Genomic DNA, 23,364 nt, shown 5'->3' on the forward strand with positions numbered 1-23,364 from the left:
GTGGTGTCAAATCATCACCTGAAACTGCCAATGAGGGTGAAGTGAGCTGAGCTGGGGCAATCTCAACCATAGTCATGTGTGCATAGTAGACAACCACTGCTAGTTTTACACAAAAATGGCAACTGCAGAGGACATTTAGTGAGGATCTGGAAAGATGTCTCAATTGGGCCTGAGGTATATTGTTGAGGTAAAGCATTATTCTTCACAGGTACTATACTGTACTTGACCTGTCAGTATTTGCTTTTAATAGGAGACCAGAATGGAAAGTGTTCCTTCACCCAGGCCTAACATCAGTCACAATGGTGTTTCCGTTTTTTACTTCAAATAATTGCAGCCATGCATACACTCTTTTCTGTGCTGTTTGTTCTCACTGTGAAACCTGCAATCAGAGGTGTGTTTTAATTATTGCTTTTTACTTATTGAGGAACAGAATATCAATATTTAAGACAGAAATTAGAAGAATTTTTTTCCCTGAGGGTACAGTGTCTTTGGAACTCTCTTCCTCAAAAAGCGGTGGAAGCAGTCTTCAAGATAGAGGTAGATAGTTTCCTTATAAACATGGGAGTGAAAGGTTATCAGGGTTAGGCGGGAGGTTACAGTCAGATCGACCATGATCTTATTGAATGATGGAGCAGGCTCAAGGGCCAAGTGGCCTGATCCTACTCCTAGTTCATATGTTCGTATATAGGGAAGGTTTTACACATGAGCTGTATAGAATACAGGTTAGGTACAATGTTCTCTCTAATTTCCCTTCATTGTACATGGCCCATTTGCTGCAGTATACACATCTTAAAGGGACCAGTTGTGTGTAACCTGTGTGTCTTCTGCATGGTAAGTTCTGGACTGCTGTGTGGCCATGAAGTTCAGAGAGAATGTTGGTTAGGTACGCGTTAAAACCAACTCTTTTGGCCAGTTTTGTGTTACAGAGTCGATGCCTTCCGGGAGCTGGATTGAAATTAACCAGTTTAAGAGCCTTCCATAGATAGGAAAGGCACTCGTCCTTTCAGTGGGCCATATTTAAGGGCTAAAGGCTGGTTCTAATACACTGCACTGTCTAGTTCTTTAGAGAGGTTTATAGGAATTCTCAGTCTCACATAGAGTTCCTCTCACCCTCATTGTATTAGCAGACATTTTGCATTATGTTGCTTCCATTATGTGCCTGAGCAGCTGGGTACAGTGCCCAATTGTGCTTCTCATTCCCAACCTTCTTGCATTAATGTAGGGATCCTGAGGCTGAATGAAAAGGTATTGTCCAGAGGATCAGCAAATAACCAGTACTGCTCATTGCTGCCAAAACAAACCTATTTAAATGTGGATGAAGATGCTGCCAGCACATTAGAACGCAAGAGGAACATTATCTATTGCATGATTGTACAGATCATGAAATCTGAGAAGGAGCTTCACATCGATAATCTTGTTTTCAAGGTAAATAACCTGGGATTGACAGTCAGATTGTTATTGTCTTAAGGGCTGTGGTGCTCCATGAAGTATAAAAGGTGATTTATACTGTTATCTTAGCCCTCAAGATCAGTCCCAGTAACCAATATTTCCCCTCCTCCTCACCCTCCGATTAATTTTTCTCTTTTCTTCTTTCCCACTGCATTGTATCAAACTTTTACTAAGAGGAAAGCCTACTGCAACTTTCTCAGGGAAACTTGGGACGGGCAAGAAATACTGACATTCCCAGTGACACCCATACCCTAGGAATGAATAAAAACAACAGAGGTATTCCTGAGTCCACCCTCTCTTTTCCAGACAAGGTGAGAGGGCAGCAAGTAACAGTCAAAACATCTCCCTAGACTCATCACTGTCCATCCTTTAATGGTTCAGAGAGCTGAGGGAGTTGCAGAAAACCTCTGCTACTCTAATTGAAATTAGCTAACTCGAATGTGGGAACTTCCTGGTCTGTTCAATGTAATATGACACTGATTTTTTTCTTTATATACGTTCATGGGATGTGAGTGTCACTGGCAAGGCCAGCATTTGCTCCGCATCCCTAATTTCCCTTGAGAATTGAGTTGATGAGAAATAGAGTAATATTTGAGTTAATGAAGAAAATTTTACACTTTGTCTAACAAATGTGCTGCATTACTTAATAGAATATTCTGTCCGTATGTCACTGCTATTAATAGTCTATACTACTTTATTGTAATATGGAAAAATATGAGGTTATCAACTTTGGTAGGAGGAACAAACGTGCAGAGTATTTCTTAAATTGTAAGAGATTGGAATATGTAGATGTACAAAGGGACTTGGATGTGTCTGTCAAGACATCACTGAAAGCTAACATACAGCAAGCAATTAGGAAGGCTAATGGTATGTTAGCCTTTATTGCAAGAGGATTTGAGTAGAGGATTAGCGAAGTCTTGCTTCAGTTGTATAGAACCTTGGTTAGGCTGCACCTGGAGTACTGTGTGCAGTTTTGGTCTCCTTACCTTAGGAAGGATATTATTGCCATAGAGGGAATGCAATGACGGTTCACCAGACTTGTTGCCAGGATGGCGCGACTGTCCTGTGAAGAGAGATTGGGGAAACTGGGCCTGTCTTCTCTAGAGTTTCGAAGAATGAGAGGTGATCTCATTGAAACCCACAAAATAGTTACAGGGATAGACAGGGTAGATGCAGGTAAGATATTTCCCCTGGTTGGGGAGTCTAGAACCAGAGGACACAATTTCAAAGTAAGGGGGAAGCTATTTAGGACCGAGATGAGGTGGATCTTTGGAATTCTCAACCCCAGAGGGCTGTGGAAGGTCAGCCATTGAGTATGTTTAAAGTCAAGATTGACAGATTTCTAAATACCAATGACATAAAGGGATATGAGGGCAGTGTGGGAAAAAGGCATTGAAGCGGATGATCAACAATGATCATACTGAATGGCGGAGCAGGCTGAATGGCCTACTCCCACTCCTATGTTTCTAAATTGAAGTAGGTTGCACTTGTTGGGTTTTGTTATGGAGTTGTGAGGCACAGGTTTCAGCACGTGACCCCATAACGTGCTATGTTCCCAGTGTCAGTTGCCCTGTAGTGTGGAACAAGTGGAAAGCAGCACATATCCCATTGGAGGAAGATTCTGACTGCTACCTGGAATTAAGCAGCATTTAAGCGGCTATGGTGAAGGTTTGGACACAGTTTGACCTCCTTGGCTCTAGATGTTGTCAGGTGTAGGAAGTCTGAAAGATTTCCCTCAAGTGGAATGTACACTTCCATGAAAGACTTGATATTTGAGACATTGAAGTACGCTGAAGTACAATTCCACTGATACCAACTGCTCTTGAACATCTCACTCAGCTAAGCACTCATTGCGCTTTCCCTAGTGAGCATCAGCAGAGCACCTCAGTCTATCCGCAAATATACACTTTCCAGATAGAGTGGGATCTCTGGAAAATTCTTCCCAAATTCCAAACCAAGGACATGGAGGCAACCTTTGGGGCTCCAGTTGCTGTCCTGTTTGAACACAGTTCACTTAGTGGAGATCAGAGATTTAATCTGGAACGTTTCTGATCTATGCGGCTTTGTGCCAATGGGATGTTCACTTACCAACTGAGCAATTGGGGAAGCTTGACAGACAAGTTAAATCTTGTTAATGATTGAAACTCTGGTTTTTGAGCCAATAAGTGCACGTACAAATTAATTGTCAAAGCTCTTCCCTCATAACAAAGCGGCTACTCTAGGTAAGTGTGTGGAGTGGCAGGTTGCACTGTAATTTTGAAGAACTGTTTCTTATCTTGTGTCACTGAACTATTTGCAGGTGATTGAAAGGTGTCAGAACCAGGAGTCAAATTTAGCACATAAGTTCCTTCACTTAAACTGCAGCAATATGGATGTTCTGTCTTGCATCATGCACCTTATCAACAAGGGTTACATCAGGCGCAATGAAGACAACCCTCACATTCTGGAGTATGTGCTCGAGGACCCAACAACCCCCCGGAAGGGACAAGCACACACAATATTCAGAAAGCTTGGAGCAAAAACCATCGAGTCAAACAGCAATGGCAAAGAGAATCTATCGCTATTTAGGTAATGCCAAATTACCAGCTACGTCCATATATCGATTAACTTCATTTATGCGAATGGCTTTGACTGCTTGCTTTTTCATCAGATTGTATCTTCAGCATGTGGCTAGAACAAATCTTCAGTAAGAGAGAAACTGCTTTAACTTTTGCATTTTGTCGGTTTGAAGCTATTTGAGGTGGACATTCTCTAGCTTTTAGATTGTCAATTGAGATGCATATCTTCTACTTGTGGACCGATTGGCCAGGTGATGTGAACCATAAGAAAATGGTTTTCAGTATTTTTAACTGGACAGTCTTTCATAATGCAGACAGCCTTCAATAAGAAGTAGAATAGAAAGAACAGGCAATTTCCAATTGAAAAGCACAAATATCACCTGTGCAACATGGGGATGAAATGTTTTCCATTTTTCCTGTCCTGAAGGTGCTATCCCTTAGGTATGAATCACAGGCACCTGTGGTACCTTGAGCAAGTGGCCATTCATTATGCATGAGTGAGAACACTGGGTGTTTTGTTTCTCCCTCCTGCTCCCTTCCATAACCCAGGGTTGCTGAAAGCAAATGTACCCCTCGCCATGTTGCTAGCTGAGACCAGGTAACTCAGCTACTAGCTGAGAAAATTTAGGCAGAACCATTGGGGCAGTCTGGTTTCCTTGATTCAGTTTATATATTGAGAAAAATAACGTAATATTATGTACAGTAATCTGTTGCATCTTCAGCTTGCAGATCACCAGTTTGCAGATATAACAATTAACAGCAGCCTATATATAACATACACATTTGGAGTTCTGCTGTATGCAATAGGTTGGACTGGGCAGAGTCGCACAGAACTGTTAAAATAGGTTGGACCGGGCGGAGAGCCGCATAGAATTGGGAAAAAAAAGATTGGATCTTGGAAAATTTGCATTTGTCAGGATTGGATTCATGCTATTGGGGAGTCAACCAAATAGCATATTACAACAGAACGGCGTAACAGCTTTATTGAACCTAGTCACCAAAACAGCAACGTTTGTCAGCTCATGTCTCCTGCACTGATACAGAAATGGATATTTGTATTAACGTCTGAGATTAGTTTGTTTCATTTCAACCATTGTTGTAATAAAATGTTCTTTACAAATTTTTGCTCATCTAATTGCCCTCTCTTTTGTTTTTATTTTATTTTGGTTGTGTCTGTGGCAGATATTAGATTGAGTCCCTTTCCAACATAACTCAACCTCAAAGATCCTCTATGACCTAACCAAAGTGAAGTGGTTTTAAATACTCTTACATGGTTTGGGAGACAGGTGGTATTGTAGGTCACACACTGGCCTTTCACCTCTGGGCCTGGATTCAAGCCAGGCCTGGGTGGCTCTCATGCCTGAAACTGTGTGAAATGAGCCCAGGCAACCCTTCTCGTTGAGTATGCTTCTGCAGACCATCAAACCTTCCCCCTGCCCCCCCCACCATCCCTCCTGCCAAGTCATTCTTTATGTGAAATATGACAGTGAGGTTGATAGGCTTTTAACTGTGTGGGAGCCTTATAAAAACAGAAATGGGCCATTCTGCCCCTGGAGCTATTCAGTTAGACCTTGGCTTGTCTGTACTTCACCATTTAGCTGTTTTTGCTCCATATCTCTAAATGCCCTTAGCTAATAACAATCTGTCAGCCTTGGTCTTAGATTTCAAGTGACCTTGCATTCACACAGAGAGAGTGAGAGTTCCAGATCTACACCACACTTTGTATGAAAAAGTTTTTGCTGACTGGACAAGCTCTAATTTTAAATTATATCCTCTTTTTTTCTGGATTTCCCCACCAAATGAAATACTTTTTATCTGAATATATCCTGTTGAATTTCGTTATCACTTCGATCACCTGTTAATCTTCTGAACACAAGGGGATACACTGCACGTTCATGTAATCTGTACTCAATTTAACTAGCTGTGCCCTGGTATCAAACTACTGTATTTGCACTGTACCCCTCTAAGCCAGTATATCTTTCTGGGGGTGTTGTGATGCCCAAAACTGGCTGCAGCCCTCCAGATGGAATCTGATTAAGGTTCCATGCAATTAAGTGACTTTTGTTTTCTAACTCTTTTGAAGTAAAGGGTATACCTCGGCATCCAAATTGCTTTACTTTTAAACAGTTCCTCGTCTTACCATTATAAAAATTTTCTGAATTGTCTTCCTCATTCAAAGTGGATGACCTCACACTTTCCTCACATAGAACTCCATTTGCCATAGCTTTGCCAACTCTTAGGTTATGTCTTATTGCAACCTCCTGCCCTCAGCTATACAACTTACTGTGCCTCCTAACCTGGTGTTATCTGCAAATTTGGTATATACAATTCCTTCTTTCTGCATCTAGTCATTAATAGTTGTGGTTATAAAGCCGACTACCCAGTGCAGATCACTGGGAAACACCACATCCTGCCAATGAGAGAACAAACCTGTTATCCTATTCACTGTCTCTGACGTTTCAACCAATTATCAGCCGATATCACAAGGTCACCTCCAATTCCACGTGCTTTCTTTTTTGCTACTAATCCCTAGTGCAGAACTATATAATATATTTTTTGGAGATCCTTATGGATAACATCCATAGACACTGCCCTATCTATATGACCATACAAATTAGGAGCAGGAGTAGGCCACTTGGCCCCTCGAGCCTGCTCCGCCATTCAATAAGATCATGGCTGATCTGATTTACTTTCAACTATATTTTCCTGTCTACTCCCTTTAACCTTAGATTCTTGATTGACAAGGAAGTCAATGTAACTCAGCCTTAAAAATATTTAATGACCCAGCCTCCACTCTTCTCTGGAGACGAGAATTCCACAGACTAATGACCCTCTGACAGAAAACATTTCCCCTCATCTCCATCTTAAATGATAGATCCCTTATTTTTAAACTGTGTCCCTTAGTTCTAGTCTCTCCCACAAGGGGAAACATCTTCTCAGCATCCACTCTGTCAAGTCCCTTCAGGATCTTACATATTTCAATAAGATCACCTCTCATTCTTCTAAACTCCAATGGATACAAACCCGACCTGTTCAACCTTTCCTTATAAGATAACCCCTTCATTCCAGGAATCAGTTGAGTGGACCTTTTCTGAACTGCTTCTAATGCAATTAGACCAGGAGACCAAAACTGTACATAGTACTCCAGATATGGTCTCACCAAAGCTTCCCCACTTTTATATTCCATTCCCCTTAAAATAAATGACAACATTCCATATGCCTCCCTAATCACTTGCTGTACCTGCCTACTAACTTTTTGTGATTTATGTACTAGGACACCCAGATCCCTCTGTACTACAGAATTCTGCAGTCTTTCTCCATTTAACCAGTACACTGCTTTTCCATTCTTCCTGCCAAAGTGGACAAGTTCTCATTTTCCTACATGATGCTCCATCTGCCAATTTTTTGCCCACCCACTTAACCTATCTATATCCCTTTGCAGACTTCTTATGTCCTCTTCACAACTTACTTACCTACCTATCTTTGTGTCATCAGCAAATTTAACAACCATACATTCAGTCCCTTCATCAAAGTTATTGATATAGATTATAAATAGATGAGGCCCCAGCATTGATCCCTGTGGCACTCCACTAGTTATAGCTTGCCAACCATAAATTACCCATTTATCCCTACTCTCTGCTTCCTGTAAGCCAACAAATCCTCTATGCATGATAATATGCTACTCCCTCCACCATGAGCTCTTATTTTGAGTAGTGGCACCTTTTGGAAATCCAAGTACACCAGACTACAGGTTCCCCTTTATCCAGCTTGCTTATTACTTCCTCAAGTAACTCTAATAATTTAGTCAAACATTTTCACAAAACCATGTTTCCCGCATTAAGATTTTCTAAATGCTCTGCTATAACCTCCTCAAGAGTAGATTTTAGCACTTTCCCTATGACAGATATTAGGCTAACAGTCTGTAGATTCCTGCTTTCTTTCTCCCTCCTTTTCTTGAATAGAGGAGTTACATTTGCTATTTTCTAATCCGATGGGACCTTTCCAGAATCTAGGGAATTTTGGAAAATTACAACCAATGCGTCTAGTATCTCAACAACCACTTCTTTTAAGACCCAAGGAAGAATTCCATTAGGTCCTGGGAACTTGTCAGCCTTTACACAAGAACACGAGAAATAGGAGCAGGAGTGTAGACCATATGGCTTGTTGAGTTTGCTGCGCTATTCAATATGATCATGGCTGATCTTGGGCTTCAACTCCATTTTCCCACCAACTCCCCATATCCTTTAATTCCCTGAGAGACCAGAAATCTGTTTATCCCAGCCTTAAATGTATTCAACGATAGAGCATCCACAACCCTCTGGGGTAGAGAATTCCAAAGATTCATGACGTTTTGAGTGAAGTAATTTCTTCTCATCTCAGTCCTCAATGATTGGCCCCTTATCCTGAGACTGTGCCCCCATATTTTAGATTCACCAACCAGCAGAAACAATCTCTCAGCGTCTACTGTATCAAGCTCCTTCAGAATTTTGTAGGTTTCAATGAGATCGCCTCTCATTCTTCTAAACTCCAGAGAATATAAACCCAATTTACTCAGCCTCTCATCATAGGACAACCACTTCAATGGACCAATTTAGTGAACCTTCGCTGTATCGCCTCGAATGCAAGTATATTCTTTCTTAAACATGAAGACCAAAACTGAACACAGTGTTCCAGATGTGATCTCATCAAAATCCTGTACAACTGTAGCAAGACTTGCTTATTCTAATACTCCAATCCCTTGCAATAAAGGCCAACATGCCATTTGCTTTCCAATTGCTTGCTGCACCTGCGTGCTAACTTTCTGCGTTTTTTGTATGAGCACGCTCAAATCTCTTTGAACATCAACACTCACAAGCTTCATACCTTTTAAAAAAATATTCTGCTTTTCTATTCTTACAACCAAAGTGAATAACGTCACACTTCCCTATGTTATACTCCATTTGCCATCTTGTTGCCTGCCCATTGAAAGAAAAAAATATACAATGTGGCAAAGATTAGTGGTAAGCCAGAGGATTGGGAAAGTTTTAAAAACCAACAACAGATGACAAAAAATAATAGAGGGAGAAAATAAACTTTGAGGGTAAACTAGCAAGTAATATAAAAATGGACAGCAAGTGCTTCTTTAAATATATAAAAAGGAAGAGAGAGGCCAAAGTCAAGAGAGGCCCTTTAGAGAATGAAGATGGGGAAATAATAATGGGGAACCAGGGAATGGCAGAGGAGTTGAATAAATACTTTGCATCAGTCTTCACAGTAGAAGACATTAATAGCATTCCAAAAATACTAAATAATAAAGGGGCAAAAGTGGGGGGGGGGGCGGGGGAAGGAAATAAATACAATAACTATCGCTAGAGAAAAAGCACGAGGGAAACTAGTGGGGCTAAAGGCCGCTAAGTCCCCTGGACCTTAAGGGTTGCATCCTCGGATATTAAAGGAAGTAGCTACACAAATAGTAGATGCACTGGTAGTAATTTTCCAAGAATCCTTAGATTCTGGAAAAGTTCCAGAAGATTGGAAAACTGCCATTGTAAGGCCCTCATTCAAAAAGGGAGGGAGACAAAAAACAGGTAACTATAGGCCAGTTAGCTTAACATCTGTCATTGGGAAAACGTTAAGAGTCCATTATAAAGGATGTAATAGCAGAGCATTTAGAAATGCATGGTATAATCAAGCAGAGTCAGCCTGGCTTCACGAAGGGGAAATTATGCCTGACAAGTGTATTAGAATTCTTTGAGGAGGTAACAAGCAAGATGGATAAAGGGGAACCAGGAGATGTAATATGTTTAGATTTCCAAAAGGCATTTGATAAGGTACCGCACATAAGGCTACTTAATAAGATAAGAGCTCATGGTGTTGGGGGTAGTATATTAGCATGGATAGAGGATTGGCTAACTAATAGAAAACAGAGATTTGCGATAAGGGGGTTTTCAGGATGGCAACCTGTAACAAGTGGAGTGCCACAGGGATCAGTGCTGGGGCCACAATTACTTACAATATATATTAATGACTTAGATGAGGGAAATGAATGTACTATCGCCAAGTTTGCGGATTACACAAAAAATAGGTGGGAACGCAAGTGGTGAGGATAACATAAGGAGTCTGCAGAGGGAAACAGGTTAATGATTTAGATGAGGGAATTAAATGTAATATTTCCAAATTTGCAGATGACACAAAGCTGGTTGGGAGGGTGAGCTGTGAGGAGCATGCAGAGATGTTTCAGTGTGATTTGGACAAGCTGAGTAAGTGCGCAAATGCATGGCAGATGCAGTATAATGTGGATAAATGTGAGGTTATCCACTTTGGTAGCAAAAACAGGAAGGCAGATTATTATCTAAATGGCTATAAATTGAGAGAGGAGAATGTGCAATGAGACCTGGGTGTCCTTATACACCAGTTGCTGAAGGTAAGCATGCAGGTGCAGCAGGCGGTAAAGAAGGCAAATGGTATGTTGGCCTTCATAGCCAGAGGATTCGAGTACAGGAATAGGGATGTCTTGCTGCAATTGCACAGGGCCTTGGTGAGACCACACCTGGAATATTGTGTGCAGTTTTGGTCTCCTTATCTGAGGAAGGATGTACTTACTATAGAGGGAGTGCAGTGAAGGTTTACCAGACTGATTCCTGGGATGGCGGGACTGACATATGAGGAGAGATTAAGTCGATTAGGATTATATTCGCTAGAGTTGAGAAGAATGAGGGGGGATCTCATAGAAACCTATAAAATTCTAACAGGACTAAACAGGGTAGATGCAGGAAGGATGTTCTTGATGGCTGGGGAGTCCAGAACTAGGGGTCACAGTCTGAGGATATGGGGTAGACCATTTAGGACTGAGATGAGGAGAAATCTCTTCACCCAGAGAGTGGTGAGCCTGTGGAATTCGCTACCACAGAAAGTAGTTGAGACCAAAACATTGTATGTTTTCAAGAAGGAGTTAGATATAGCTCTTGGGGCGAAAGGGATCAAAGGTTATGGGGAGAAAGCGGGAGCAGGCTATTGAGTTGGATGATCAGTCATGATCATAATGAATGGCGGAGCAGGCTTGAAGGGCTGAATGGCCTACTCCTGCTCCTAGTTTCTATGTTTTTTAAAAATCCATTCACGGTATGTGTGCTTCGCTGGTTGGGCCAGCATTTATTGCCCATCCCTAGTTGCCCTTGAGATGGGCAATAAATGCTGGTCCAGCCAGTGAAACCCACATCCCGTGAATGACTAAAAAAAAATATTGAGAACTAGGGGTCTTATATTTCACCCCTCTCCTAATATTACTCAGTTCTGTTGAAGGGTCATGAGGACTCGAAACGTCAACTCTTTTCTTCTCCGCTGATGCTGCCAGACCTGCTGAGTTTTTCCAGGTAATTCTGTTTTTGTTTTGGATTTCCAGCATCCGCAGTAGTTTCTTGTTTTTAAAAAAAATACTTGGCAGATAGAATATAATGTAGGAAAATGTGAGGTTATGCACTTTGGCAGGAAGAATAGAGGAGCTGAATATTATTTAAACGGAGAAAGACTGCAGAAAGCTAAATCACAGGGATTTGGGAGTCCTTGTGCATGAATCCCAAAAAGCTAACATACAAGTTCAGCAGGTAATAGGGAATGCAAATGGAATGTTGGCCTTTATTTTGAATGGAATACAGTATAAAAATAGGGAAGTCCTGCTAAAACTATACAAGGCACTAGTTAGACCACACTTAGAATACTGTGAACAGTTTTGGTCCCCTTATCTAAGGAAAGATATACTGGCATTGGAGGCAGTCCAGAGAACGTTCACTAGGTTGATCCTGGATATGGAGGGATTTTCTTACGAGGAGAGGTTGAGTAGGTTGGGCCTGTACCCAATGGAGTTTAGAAGAATGAGAGGCAACCTTATTGAAACATATAAGATTCTTAAGGGGCTTGACAGGGAAGATGCTGAGAGGTTGTTTCCCCTTGTGGGAGAGTCTAGGACCAGAGGGCATAATCTCAGAGTAAGGGGTTGCCCGTTTAAGACAGAGATGTGGAAGAATTTCTTCTCTCGGAGGGTAGTGAATCTGTGGAATACTTTACCACAGAGGGCTGTAGAGGCTGGGTCAACAAGTATATTCAAGGCTGAGATAGATTTTTAATCAGTAAGGGAATCAAGGGTTATGGGGGAAAGGCAGGAAAGTGGAGTTGAGGATTATCAGATCAGCCACTTCTGCTCCTACATCTTATGGTCTTAGTAACCTGCCTATATCTCTTTGCAGTCTCTCTGCGTCCTCCCCACAGCTTACCTTCCTATCAAGCTTGGTATCATCAACAAACTTCAATACATTACTTTGTCTCTTCATCTGAATCACTAATATAGATTGTAAATAGCTGATGCCCCAGCACTGATCCTTGCAGCACTCCACTATTCACTGCCTGCCAACTTGAAAGTTTGTGCCCACTCTCTGCTTCCTATCTATTAAACAAACCTCTATCCATGCTAAAATATTACTCCCAACTCCATGAGCCATTATCTTGCCTATTAGCCTTTTGTGTGGCGCCTTATCAAATGCCTTTTAGAAATTCCTACTAGTTACATGCTCAAAAAACTCTAATACATTTGTCAAACAAGATTTCCCCTCAGTAAATCCGTGTTAACTTGTTCTAATCATATTCTGCTTTTCTCAGTGCATTGTTAAGAGTTCTTTAATAATAGTTCCAGCTTTCTCCCAACAGCTGAGGTTAGGCTAACTGGCCTGCACTGCAGTTCACTGTTTTCTCTCTCCCTCCTTTCTTGAAAACCTTTGCCAATTTCCAATCTGATGGGATTGTTCCCAAATCCAAGGAATTTTGGAAAATCATAGCCAGCACATCCACTATCTCTGCAGCTACCTCTTTTAGAATCCTCGGTGGTAGCCATCAGGTCCCAGGCATTTCTTAGATTTTATTCTCTTAAATTTCTCCAATACTTTTTCTCTGCTGATACTAATTTCCTTAATTTCCTCACTTTTTAGCACCTAGGTTACTGACTATTTCTGGTATGAAACTTGTGTCTTTTAGTGTGAAGACACAGTAATTCTAACAATTTGCTCAGTACCCTTTCCCTGGTGATTGTAATTATTTTAAGATCCTCCCTCCCTTTCACCTCTTGATTTACAGGTATTTCTGGAATGTTATTTGTGTCTTCTACAGGTAAGACAGGCACAAAATATCTGTTCAATCTTCTGCCATTTCCTTATCAATTATCAATTCCCTTTCCAATTTGCCTTTCCTATCAATTCCCCAGATTCTCTCTCTCCTATAGAGTGACCAATGCTCACTTTAGTTACTCTTTTCCTTTTTAAGTACCTGTAGAAACTCTTACTATCAGTGCTTATATTTCTAGCTAGCTTTCTCTCACACTCTAATTTCTCCCTTATTGTTTTTTTAGTCATTCTTTTGCTGTTTTTTAAATTCTGTCCAATCTTCTGACCTACCATTAATCTTTGTAGTATTGTACCCTTTCAATGTGCTACTATTGTTAATTTCCTTAATTAGCCACGGATGGTGTATCCTTTTCCTAGAGTCTTCCTTTCTTACTGGAATGTATGTTTACTGACTGTTATCAAATATTGCTTTATATGTCTGCCAGTGCCTCTACTGTCCTACCCTTTAATGTGATTTCCCAGTTCACTTTAGCCAGCTCTGTCTTCATATCCTTAAATCTTCTCTGCACCCTCCCAAGGACCCTCACATCCTTCCTAAAGTTAGGGACCAGAACTGCATGCATTAATTTGTTTGTGGCCTAACCAATGCTTTATAAAGTTTCAGCATAACTTGCCTGCTTTTGTACTGAATATTCTTATTTATGAAGCCCAAGATCCCATATGCTTTGCCAACCACTCTCATACTGTATTCTGCTACTGTATGCAAAGGTACCTCTGTCCTTGCGCACTCTTTAAAGCTGTGCCATTTAGCCTACATTGCGTCAAATTCCATCTGCTACTTGTCTACCCATTCTACTAGCCTATCCATATCCTATTGCAGTCGATTGGTATCATCCTCACTGTTTACTCTCCATTCCAATATCCAAGTCATTTATGTACATCAAAGAAAGCAGCACTGACCCTTAGGGATCACCTTTCTCCAGTCTGAAACCATTTTCCACAGCTTGCTGTTTTCTGTCCTTGACCCTATTTTTATCCAAGCTGACATTAACCTTCCTATTCCATGAGATGCAATTTTGTTAACCAGTCTTTTATGTGGTACTTTGTCAAATGCTTTCTTAAAATCCATGTTGACAACTTCCACTGCATTCGTCACTAAAACATTTAGATTAGCCTTTTACACATCTGTGTTGGCTTTCCTTAATAAACCAAACTTCTCCAAGTGCCTGTTAATTTTTTCCTTGATTACTTTTTTCTAAAAGCTGACAAACCACTGATGTTAAACTGACTGGCTGATCGTTACCAGGAATGTCCTTCCACCCTTTCTTCATTCGGGGTGAATTGTATCAAATTTATTAAGTACCTGCCTTTGACATTTTTAGGTTTACTTGTAATGTCAGTATTTTGTTATTTTTCTCCACAGTGAAAATGGACACCAAGAATTCATTTAAAAATGGTCATTTTATTAATAAACAGAAAATACTGGAAATATTCAGGTCAGGCGGCATTTGTGGAGAGAAAAAAACAGTTAACATTTCAGGTCGATGAAAGGTCATAAAATTGTCCTTAAATCAGCAGTTTTCCTTAAAAACCACAAAGAACAAATAATTGAAATTTGCATTTATAGAGCGCCTTTCAAGTCTTCAGCATCTGCCAGTGTGCTTCTCAGCCAATCAATTTAAAAGATATCGTCACTGTTTTATGTGCATGGCAAGATCCTGCAAACAGCAGTGTGGGCAGTTAACCAGTTTTAGTGATGGTGGTTGAGGAATGGATGTTGGCCAGCCCTCTGGAAGAACTCTCCGCTGCTTTTACATCCAGCTGCGTAGGCAGACAGGGCCCAAGCTGAACGTTTCATCGAACAACAGCACCTCAGGCTTTTAAATCCAGCGTTAGACATCTGTTCTGGTTAAGGTCTTGGAATGTGTGGCTAATGGTTTGGAATCTGCACTGATGACTCGGTGCTCAAGGGGTTAAATTGTTTTTTTTTTGGTTTGTCCTAAGCTTTGACGGCGGTTTTGAGGCTGGGTCACAGAGTTCAGAAGAAGGAGTGCTGGAGACGGTGCTCATGTCGATGGGGCGAACTATGAGCCAAGAGGAGGTGCAGCAACTGATGAGCCAGACTGTCCTTCAGGTAGCAGACACGCTCAGCATTTCCACTGATGTGTCGCAACACTTGCTTATGCACAGCAAGTGGAACGTTGACTTGTTGGTGCAGCGATATGCTGAAGATCGTGAAGTCCTCTTGTTGGTGGCGGGACTTCAGGTCCGGAACCCGCAAACACTCAGCAGCCCCATCACCCAGTGTCCCGTTTGTCTAAACCTGCTTAGTAATGAAAGTGAAGCTGCTCCCACTCTTTGCTGCATGCACTACTGCTGTAAGGTGAGTCCAGTTACACTCCATTGCAGGATGTTGTGTTCAGCATTTCAGGATTTGTACCTTAGTGTCAAAAAGCCAGGTGAAAACCCAATATCTGCATTACGCAATACACCACCTAGGTTGAAGGGCAGATAGGTTGTGGTCAGGTGATGGCACATTGGCTTTACAAGCCTGTATATTGTAGAAGAGGAGGAAGACTGAGGGAGGTACCGGGCCCCACAGCGAGAAGAGACGGAAGAGGGAGAAAAGTGTGGGAGCAATGAGTTTTTGCTCGGCAAGGAGACTTCAGCTCTTGTTGCTATGTTAGACACTTACCTGGAGGATTGAGAGTTTGAATCCTAACTTCACCAGAATTCAGATTTGCTGTTTTGTTGGATGTATGGAATGCTGTTTAGAAACAAGATTGTCCATCTGGCTGAAAGTAGAAGCTATGTGAATGGCCCTGTGCAGAACTACACACTCAACAGCTGATTATAGATTCAAAAGTTTGAGGGTACTTTGGTTTCAAAGCTAATGTGGGAACAAGGAGGAGTGGGTGGAACTCCTGTGCTGTAATCTATTGATATGCAGCATGTTCCTTAGACAATTAGAACCACTTTGTCATACCAGCAATGTAGATTAATAGATAATTAGTTTTTTTCATTTGAACACCAATTTTGTGTTGTTCCCTCCTTCCGTTCACAATGAGTCACACTTGGTTATAGCTCTACAACTACATCATGGTACCACACACACAAGTAGTCATTCTTCACCTGTGACTCCAATTGGTGTGCAGCAGTAAGGTATCCATGGTGAATGGGGTCACAGTATACCCACCTTATAGGGGTTGCTGAATAGTGACCAAGAGCACAAACCCTGGTTTCCACCCCCCTCACCACCTTTCCCAGGATTGCTAAAACCAATTGTAATATTTGAGTGCTGGTTGAGATTAACTAATTTGACTTGAAATTGAGATCTTGATGCTCAGAGGGTGACTCTGTAAAGCCTAGTGTCCCGGAATTGGGGAGGATGTTTGTGCTCCTGAAATTTAGCAGTTGTCCACAACATGACCCTTTAGCTCATTTGAACCAGGAAATTGTTCCACAAGTAGTGTAAGATCACACTACAGTAAAGACTGTTGCTGTTCTTCCTGTTTGTACACTAATTATGACAGGAGCTGGGCATGTGAAAGATTAAATAAAAACAGAAAATGCTGGAAAAGCTCTGTGTCAGGGAGCACCTGTGGAGAGAAAAACAGAGTTAACGTTTCAGGTCTGTGACCTTTCATCAGAACACTTTTGTATGTGATTGATGATCTCTGCTTAATAAGAAACTAAGCTCTAAACCTGATTTCACTCAACCAGAAGATCAACAATACTGAGGTCACGAGATCAGTTCAAATGAAGATGCTGTTTGGCCTGTCTGATTCCAGAATGCTAACCCTTCCCATTACAGCATCCAGCTGTCAGTTAAAAATATCCAGTGCCCTGGCCTCAACGCCTTGGCAATATATCCCAGCCAGACAGATCTGCTTTCTGGTGCCTGTCCTAAGTTTGACAGTCAAGTTTGAAGCTGCCCTGGTCTGTGGTTGATCCAAGAGTATTGTATAAACCTGGCTTTCTGTCTTTTAAAGATTTCATTTACTTCTATAAAGATTGCTTCTTAGCTGCCTCTTGGAGTCTGAAGAACCATACAGTACTTTATCCAGTTAATTTTCACAGTTCTTCTGACATGAAAAGATCAGCGTTGTTTTCCTCTGGATGGCTGCAGGACCTGAATAGAACAGAACGATGATTCTGATCTAAGAGACTGGTTGTATTTTAATTTGGTCTTGATCTTTGTGTCCTCAGTCCTGCTGGAAAGAGTATTTAATGACGAGAATTGAGCAGAACCTGGTGCAGAATTGTACGTGTCCCATTTCTGACTGCCCTGCACAGCCAACCAATGAGTTTATCTCCGCTATTATAAGTGACAGTGAGATTGCTGCCAAGGTAAGACATGATGCATAATGAACTAAATATAATTAATAGAACTTTGCTGAATAATAGAACTGAACACTGTTCCATGCTGAATCCATGCTTTCTTCTAGGCAAGATGAAAGGCCTAGATTTTGTGTTTTTTTTATTCATTGGATGTAGGCGTCGCTGGCAATATTGCCCATCCTGAATTGCCCTTGTTCAGAGGGCATTTAAGAGTCAACCACATTGCTGTGGGTCTGGAGTCACATAGGCCAGACCAGATAATGACAACAATGGTTTCATGGTCATCATTATACTTTTAATTCCAGATTTTTTATTGAATTCAAGTTCTACCATCTGCTGTGACGGGATTCAAACCCGGGTCCCCAGAGCATTACCCTGAGTCTCTGCTAGTCCAGTGAGAATACCACTACGCCACTGCCTCCCCTGTGTATTCAGAGAAGAAGGTGTGTAAGAGGATTTCAGGCCTCCATCAGATCATGATATTACGAAAGGTTTTGGGTCTCTGCAGATACAGACTCCTGAGAATTCAAATTTAGTTCTGGATTGATGAGCAGCCACATGAGAAATGTGACAACTTGGTTTTCTGCAATAAATAGCAGTGTTTTCCTTTGAGTGGGTAATACAATTGTATGAAAGCTATATTGTTGGCGATGAAATTGATGACACTGTAGTGAATCCTGGGTACATGACACTATTCGTGGTCAGTTCCAATAGCGCTGACTCTCTTTGTGGTGAATCCCAGGAGCGGTGTCTCTGTTCTGAATCCCGCAAGTGTTGTCTCTTGTTTGTGGTGAATCCAGGGAGCGGAGATTCTCTTTGTGGTGAATTCTGGGAGTGGAGACTTTTTGTTCTGAATCCCGGGAGCAGCGACTCTCTTTGTTCTGAATCCCGGGAGCAGTGTTTTTGTTTGTTCTGAATCCTGGGCGCGGTGACTCTTTGTGGTGAATCCCGGAAGCGTTGACTCTGTTCTGAATCCCAGCAGCAGTGTTTCTGTTTGTTCTGAATCCCTGGAGCAGTGACTATGTTCTGAATCCCGGGAGCGGTGTTTCTGTTTGTTCTGAATCCTGGGAGCGGGGACTCTGTTTGTTCTGAATCCCAGGAGCGGTGACTCTGTTTGTTCTGAATCCCGGGAGCGGTGTCTCTGTTTGTTCTGAATCCTGGGAGCGGTGTCTCTGTTTGTTCTGAATCCCGGGAGCGGTGTCTCTGTTTGTTCTGAATCCCGGGTGCGGTGACTCTGTTTGTTCTGAATCCTGGGAGCGGTGACTCTGTTTGTTCTGAATCCTGGGAGCGGTGTCTCTGTTTGTTCTGAATCCCGGGTGCGGTGACTCTGTTTGTTCTGAATCCTGGGAGTGGTGACTCTGTTTGTTCTGAATCCCGGGAGCGGTGTCTCTGTTTGTTCTGAATCCCGGGAGCGGTGTCTCTGTTCTGAATCCCGGGTGCGGTGTCTCTGTTTGTTCTGAATCCCGGGAGCGGTGTCTCTGTTTGTTCTGAATCCCGGGAGTGGTGACTCTGTTCTCAATCCCAGGAGTGGTGTCTCTGTTTGTTCTGAATCCCTGGAGCAGTGACTATGTTCTGAATCCTGGGAGCGGTGTCTCTGTTTGTTCTGAATCCTGGGAGTGGTGACTCTGTTTGTTCTGAATCCCGGGAGTGGTGACTCTGTTTGTTCTGAATCCCGGGAGTGGTGACTCTGTTTGTTCTGAATCCCGGGAGCGGTGTCTCTGTTTGTTCTGAATCCTGGGAGCGGTGTCTCTGTTTGTTCTGAATCCCGGGAGTGGTGACTCTGTTCTCAATCCCAGGAGTGGTGTCTCTGTTTGTTCTGAATCCCGGGAGTGGTGACTCTGTTTGTTCTGAATCCCGGGAGTGGTGACTCTGTTTGTTCTGAATCCCGGGAGTGGTGACTCTGTTTGTTCTCAATCTCGGGAGCAGTGACTCTGTTTGTTCTCAATCCCGGGAGTGGTGACTCTGTTTGTTCTGAATCCCAGGAGCAGTGACTCTGTGTCTCCAATTCAATTAAATCTCCCATGCACACATCCACCACTAACCTATCTTTACAATAAATCACTATTATGAAAATTATTATATTTTAATGACACCCCCCACCTTACTGTAAAATGAACCATCATAACTTAAAAGGACGTCTTCATTTTCTTAACCCACCTTACATTACCTCCTATACTTAGCTATATACTCACACTTTTACATTACCAGATGCATGCATTAACAGAACAATATATATGCAATCCTTGGTATCAACAAAATCATTCCAGTCCAGTGTCCAGGTTTTTATAAGTCCAATTTTCTCTTTTGAAACTCTTGACAGTGCATCTGCAATTACATTTTCTCATCCAGCCACATATATAATCTGTGGATTAAATTGTTGCAATAATAAACTCCATCTGAATAGCCTTGTACTTCTGTCTTGAAATTTGTCCAGAAACTTTAAAGAATTGTGGTCTGTATAAACAATTGTTTCTGATGAATTGTTTGCAATGTAAATCTCAAAATACTGCAATGCTAACACCAGACCCAGAGTCTCCTTTTCGAACATTGAATATCTTCTCTATTGTACACTCAGTTTCCGTCAAAAATGCCCTATCAGTTTTTCAATTCCAGTCATCTGGTAACAATATGGCCCCAGTGCCGATATCGCTTGCATCAGTGGCCAACTTAAATTGCTTGGCATTGCTTGGTACTGCCAAAACTGGTGTCGTAGTCAATACAGTTTTCAAGCTGTCAAATGCCTTCAGACACTCCTGTGTCAAATGAAACTTCTCGTTCTTTTTCAATAGTTCAGTCAATGGAGCAACCACTTCTGCTAAAATTTGGTACAAATTTCCGCAAAAACCCACTCATGCTCAGAAATCTCAAAACTTCTCATTCTTTTTTGTTGTAAGCATGGAGAAATCCACGATAGCCTTGACTTCACATCCCTCGGAGCCACCTTACCATGTCCAATAGTATGGCCTAGATATGTAACTTGCACTTTTCAAATTCACTTTTAGCCGAGTTCACCACCAAATTAGCTCCTTGTAATCACTTAAATAATTCTTCCAGATGTTGTAAATGTTCCTTCCACATTTGTCTGAAAACTATCAAGTCATCAATATAAACAGCACAATTGCTCATTTCTACAATTACTTTGCCCGTCTTTGAAATGTTGCAGGTGCATTTTTCACACCAAATGGCCTGACTTTAAACTGATAGTCCATCTGGCGTCACAAAAGCCGGTATCTCCTTTGCTCTCTCCGATAACGGTACTTGCCAAAATCTCCTTAGCAAGTCAATCTTTGTGATAAATTTTGATTGTCCCGCTTTCTCAATGCAATCTTCCAACCGTGGTATAGAATATGAATCCGCTTTTGCCATCACATTCACCTTTCGATAGCCCACACACAGTCTTTGTGTTCCATCTGGTTTTGGTACCAGTTTAGCACAGGGTCTGGGAAGTGTGTCCTACAGTCAGTTCTTGTTGAAAATAACAAGGGTGACATCACAAGACAGCACGAGAGAGATCAGAACCAGCGCGAGTGCGGGGAAGCTTCAAAAAGTGACATCAGCACAAAGGTGAGAGCTGATTGGTGAGTAGTGGGTAAGAGTTTTTCTCCAGTTTAAAATAGCTTAATCTAAATAAAGGTAAGAGTTCTAGTTTTTATTTAATGTACATAAATAATTTAACTTTTTTTTTACTCTTTAACTTAAAGTAAGGGATTTTATTCAGCTAGAGGCAAGGCAGGGCAGCTCAGTCCCGTGTTATGTACTGCCTGCAACATGTAGGAAGTACTAGACGCTCCTTGTGCTTTGATCAACTGCGTGTGCAGGAAGTGCCACCAGCTGCAGCTACTTGAGCTCCGAGTTTCGGAACTTGAGCGGCAGCTGGAGGTACTGAGGTGCATCCGCGAGGCTGAGAGTTTCGTGAACAGCACATTTTTAGATGTGGTCACCCTACAGCTTACGGAAGTGCAGACAGAGAGAGAATGGGTCACCATCAGTCAGAAGAAAGGTGTCAGGCAGGTAGCCAAGAAATCCCAAGGGTGCATCTCAATCGAGAACAGTTTTTCTGTGTTGGCAAACGGTGAGAGTGATGGTTCCTCTGGGGAGTCCAGCCACGCTCATAGAACTGTGAGTGGCTCAGCTGCACAGGAGGAAAAAGAGAGGAAGAGCAATTGTGGTAGGAGACTCAATAGTAAGGGGAACAGACAGGTGTTTCTGTGGCCATAGACGTGACTCCAGGATGGTATGTTGCCTCCCCGGTGCCAGGGTAAAGAATGTCACTGAACAGCTGCAGGGCATTCTAAAGGTGGAGAGCAAATGGACAGAGATTGTGGTACATATCGGTACCAACAACATAGGTAGAAAGAGGGATGAGGTCCTGCAAGCAGAATTTAGGGAGCTAGGAAGCAGATTAAAAAACAGGAGGCCCTCAAAGGTAGCAATCTCTGGATTACTTCCGGTGCCTCGCGCCAGTGAGTATAGAAATAGGAGGTTTGTCCAGATGAATGCGTGGCTGGAGAGATGGTGCAGAAGGGAGGGCTTTAGATTTCTGGGACATTGGGACCGTTTCTGGGGGCGGTGGGACCTGTACAAAGTGGACAGGTTACACCTGAACTGGAATGGGACCAACATCCTTGCGGGGAGGTTTGCTAGTGCTGTTGGGGAGGGTTTAAACTAACTTGGCAGGGGGATGGGATCCTGAGAGGAGGTTCAGCATGGGGAGATGCACAGCCAAAATTAGAAGACAGCGCAAGTGAGTCTGGAAGGCATAGAAATTATAGGCCAGTTAAGGCACAAGGGAGTTTGGCAAGGTTGGATGGTATTTATTTTAATGCAAGGAGTCTGACGAATAAGGCAGATGAGTTGAGGGCACTAATTAACACATGGAAGTATGATGTCATTGCTGTCACAGAGATATGGTTGAGAGAGGGGCAGGATTGGCAGCTCAATATTCCAGGATACAGGGTCTTCAGGTGAGACAGGGAAGGAGGTAAAAGAGGAGGGGGTATCGCACTATTGATCAAGGAGTCAATTACAGTAATAAGGAGGGATAACATCTTAGAAGGCTCCACAAATGAAGCCATATGGGTAGAACTGAAAAACAAAAAAGGAGCAATCACATTGCTGGGAGTGTACTATCGGCCCCCGAAAAGTCAGAGGGAAATAGAAGAGCAAATATGTAGGCAAATTTCAGAGAAGTGTAAAAATAATAGGGTAATAATAGTGAGGGATTTCAACTTCCCCAACATTAACTGGGTTAGTCATAGTGTGATAGGTTTAAAGGGAGGGGAATTCTTAAAATGCATCCAGGAGAGCTTTTTAAGCCAGTACATAGAAGGTCCTACAAGAGAGGTCCTAGACTTAATTTTAGGGAATGAAGCCGGTCAAGTGGTAGAGGTATCAGTGGGGGAGCATTTTGCAGATAGTGATCATAACTCTGTTAGATTCAAGGTTGTTATAGAAAAGGACAAGGAAGGGCCAGAAATCAGAGTTCTAAATTGGGGGAAGGCCGATTTTAATAAGATCAGATTTGATTTGGCCAGAGTGGACTGGGAACAGCTACTTTTAGGTAAATCTGCATCAGAGCAGTGGGACTCATTCAAGAAGGAAATGGGGAGAGTACAGGGCCAACATATTCCAATAAAGATAAAGGGTGGGACCAACAAATCCAGGGAACCCTGGATGTCGAGGGATATACAGGATTGGATAAAGAGAAAAAGGGAGGCTTATGGCAGATACCGAAGTCTCAAAACAGCGGGAGCCCTAGAGGAGTATAGAATGTGTAGTGGGGGGGAACTTAAAAAAGAAATGAGGAGAGCAAAAAGGGGGCATGAAAAAACATTGGCTGGTAAAATAAAGGAAAACCCAATGTTACTTTACAAGTACATTAAGAATAAGAGGGTAACTAGGGAAAGAGTAGGGCCCATTAAGGACCA

The 23,364-nt window shown here is 42.1% G+C and overlaps 1 protein-coding gene across 4 annotated transcripts in view; it reads left to right on the forward strand.

The window, feature by feature from the left end:
• cul9 (cullin 9) overlaps positions 1 to 23,364 on the forward strand; it is a 318,678-nt gene that overhangs the window by 257,466 nt on the left and 37,848 nt on the right. For all 4 annotated transcript variants that reach the window (XM_078542786.1, XM_078542788.1, XM_078542787.1 and 1 more), the window contains 4 exons: positions 1,223 to 1,425; positions 3,749 to 4,017; positions 15,101 to 15,479; positions 17,306 to 17,446. In XM_078542786.1, coding sequence (XP_078398912.1) covers positions 1,223 to 1,425; positions 3,749 to 4,017; positions 15,101 to 15,479; positions 17,306 to 17,446 — 992 coding nt within the window. The remainder of the gene's footprint in view (positions 1 to 1,222; positions 1,426 to 3,748; positions 4,018 to 15,100; positions 15,480 to 17,305; positions 17,447 to 23,364) is intronic.

The sequence above is a fragment of the Cetorhinus maximus genome, chromosome 5 (assembly GCF_964194155.1).
Source record: "Cetorhinus maximus chromosome 5, sCetMax3.hap1.1, whole genome shotgun sequence".
In the NCBI taxonomy this organism is placed as follows: Eukaryota; Metazoa; Chordata; class Chondrichthyes; order Lamniformes; family Cetorhinidae; genus Cetorhinus; species Cetorhinus maximus.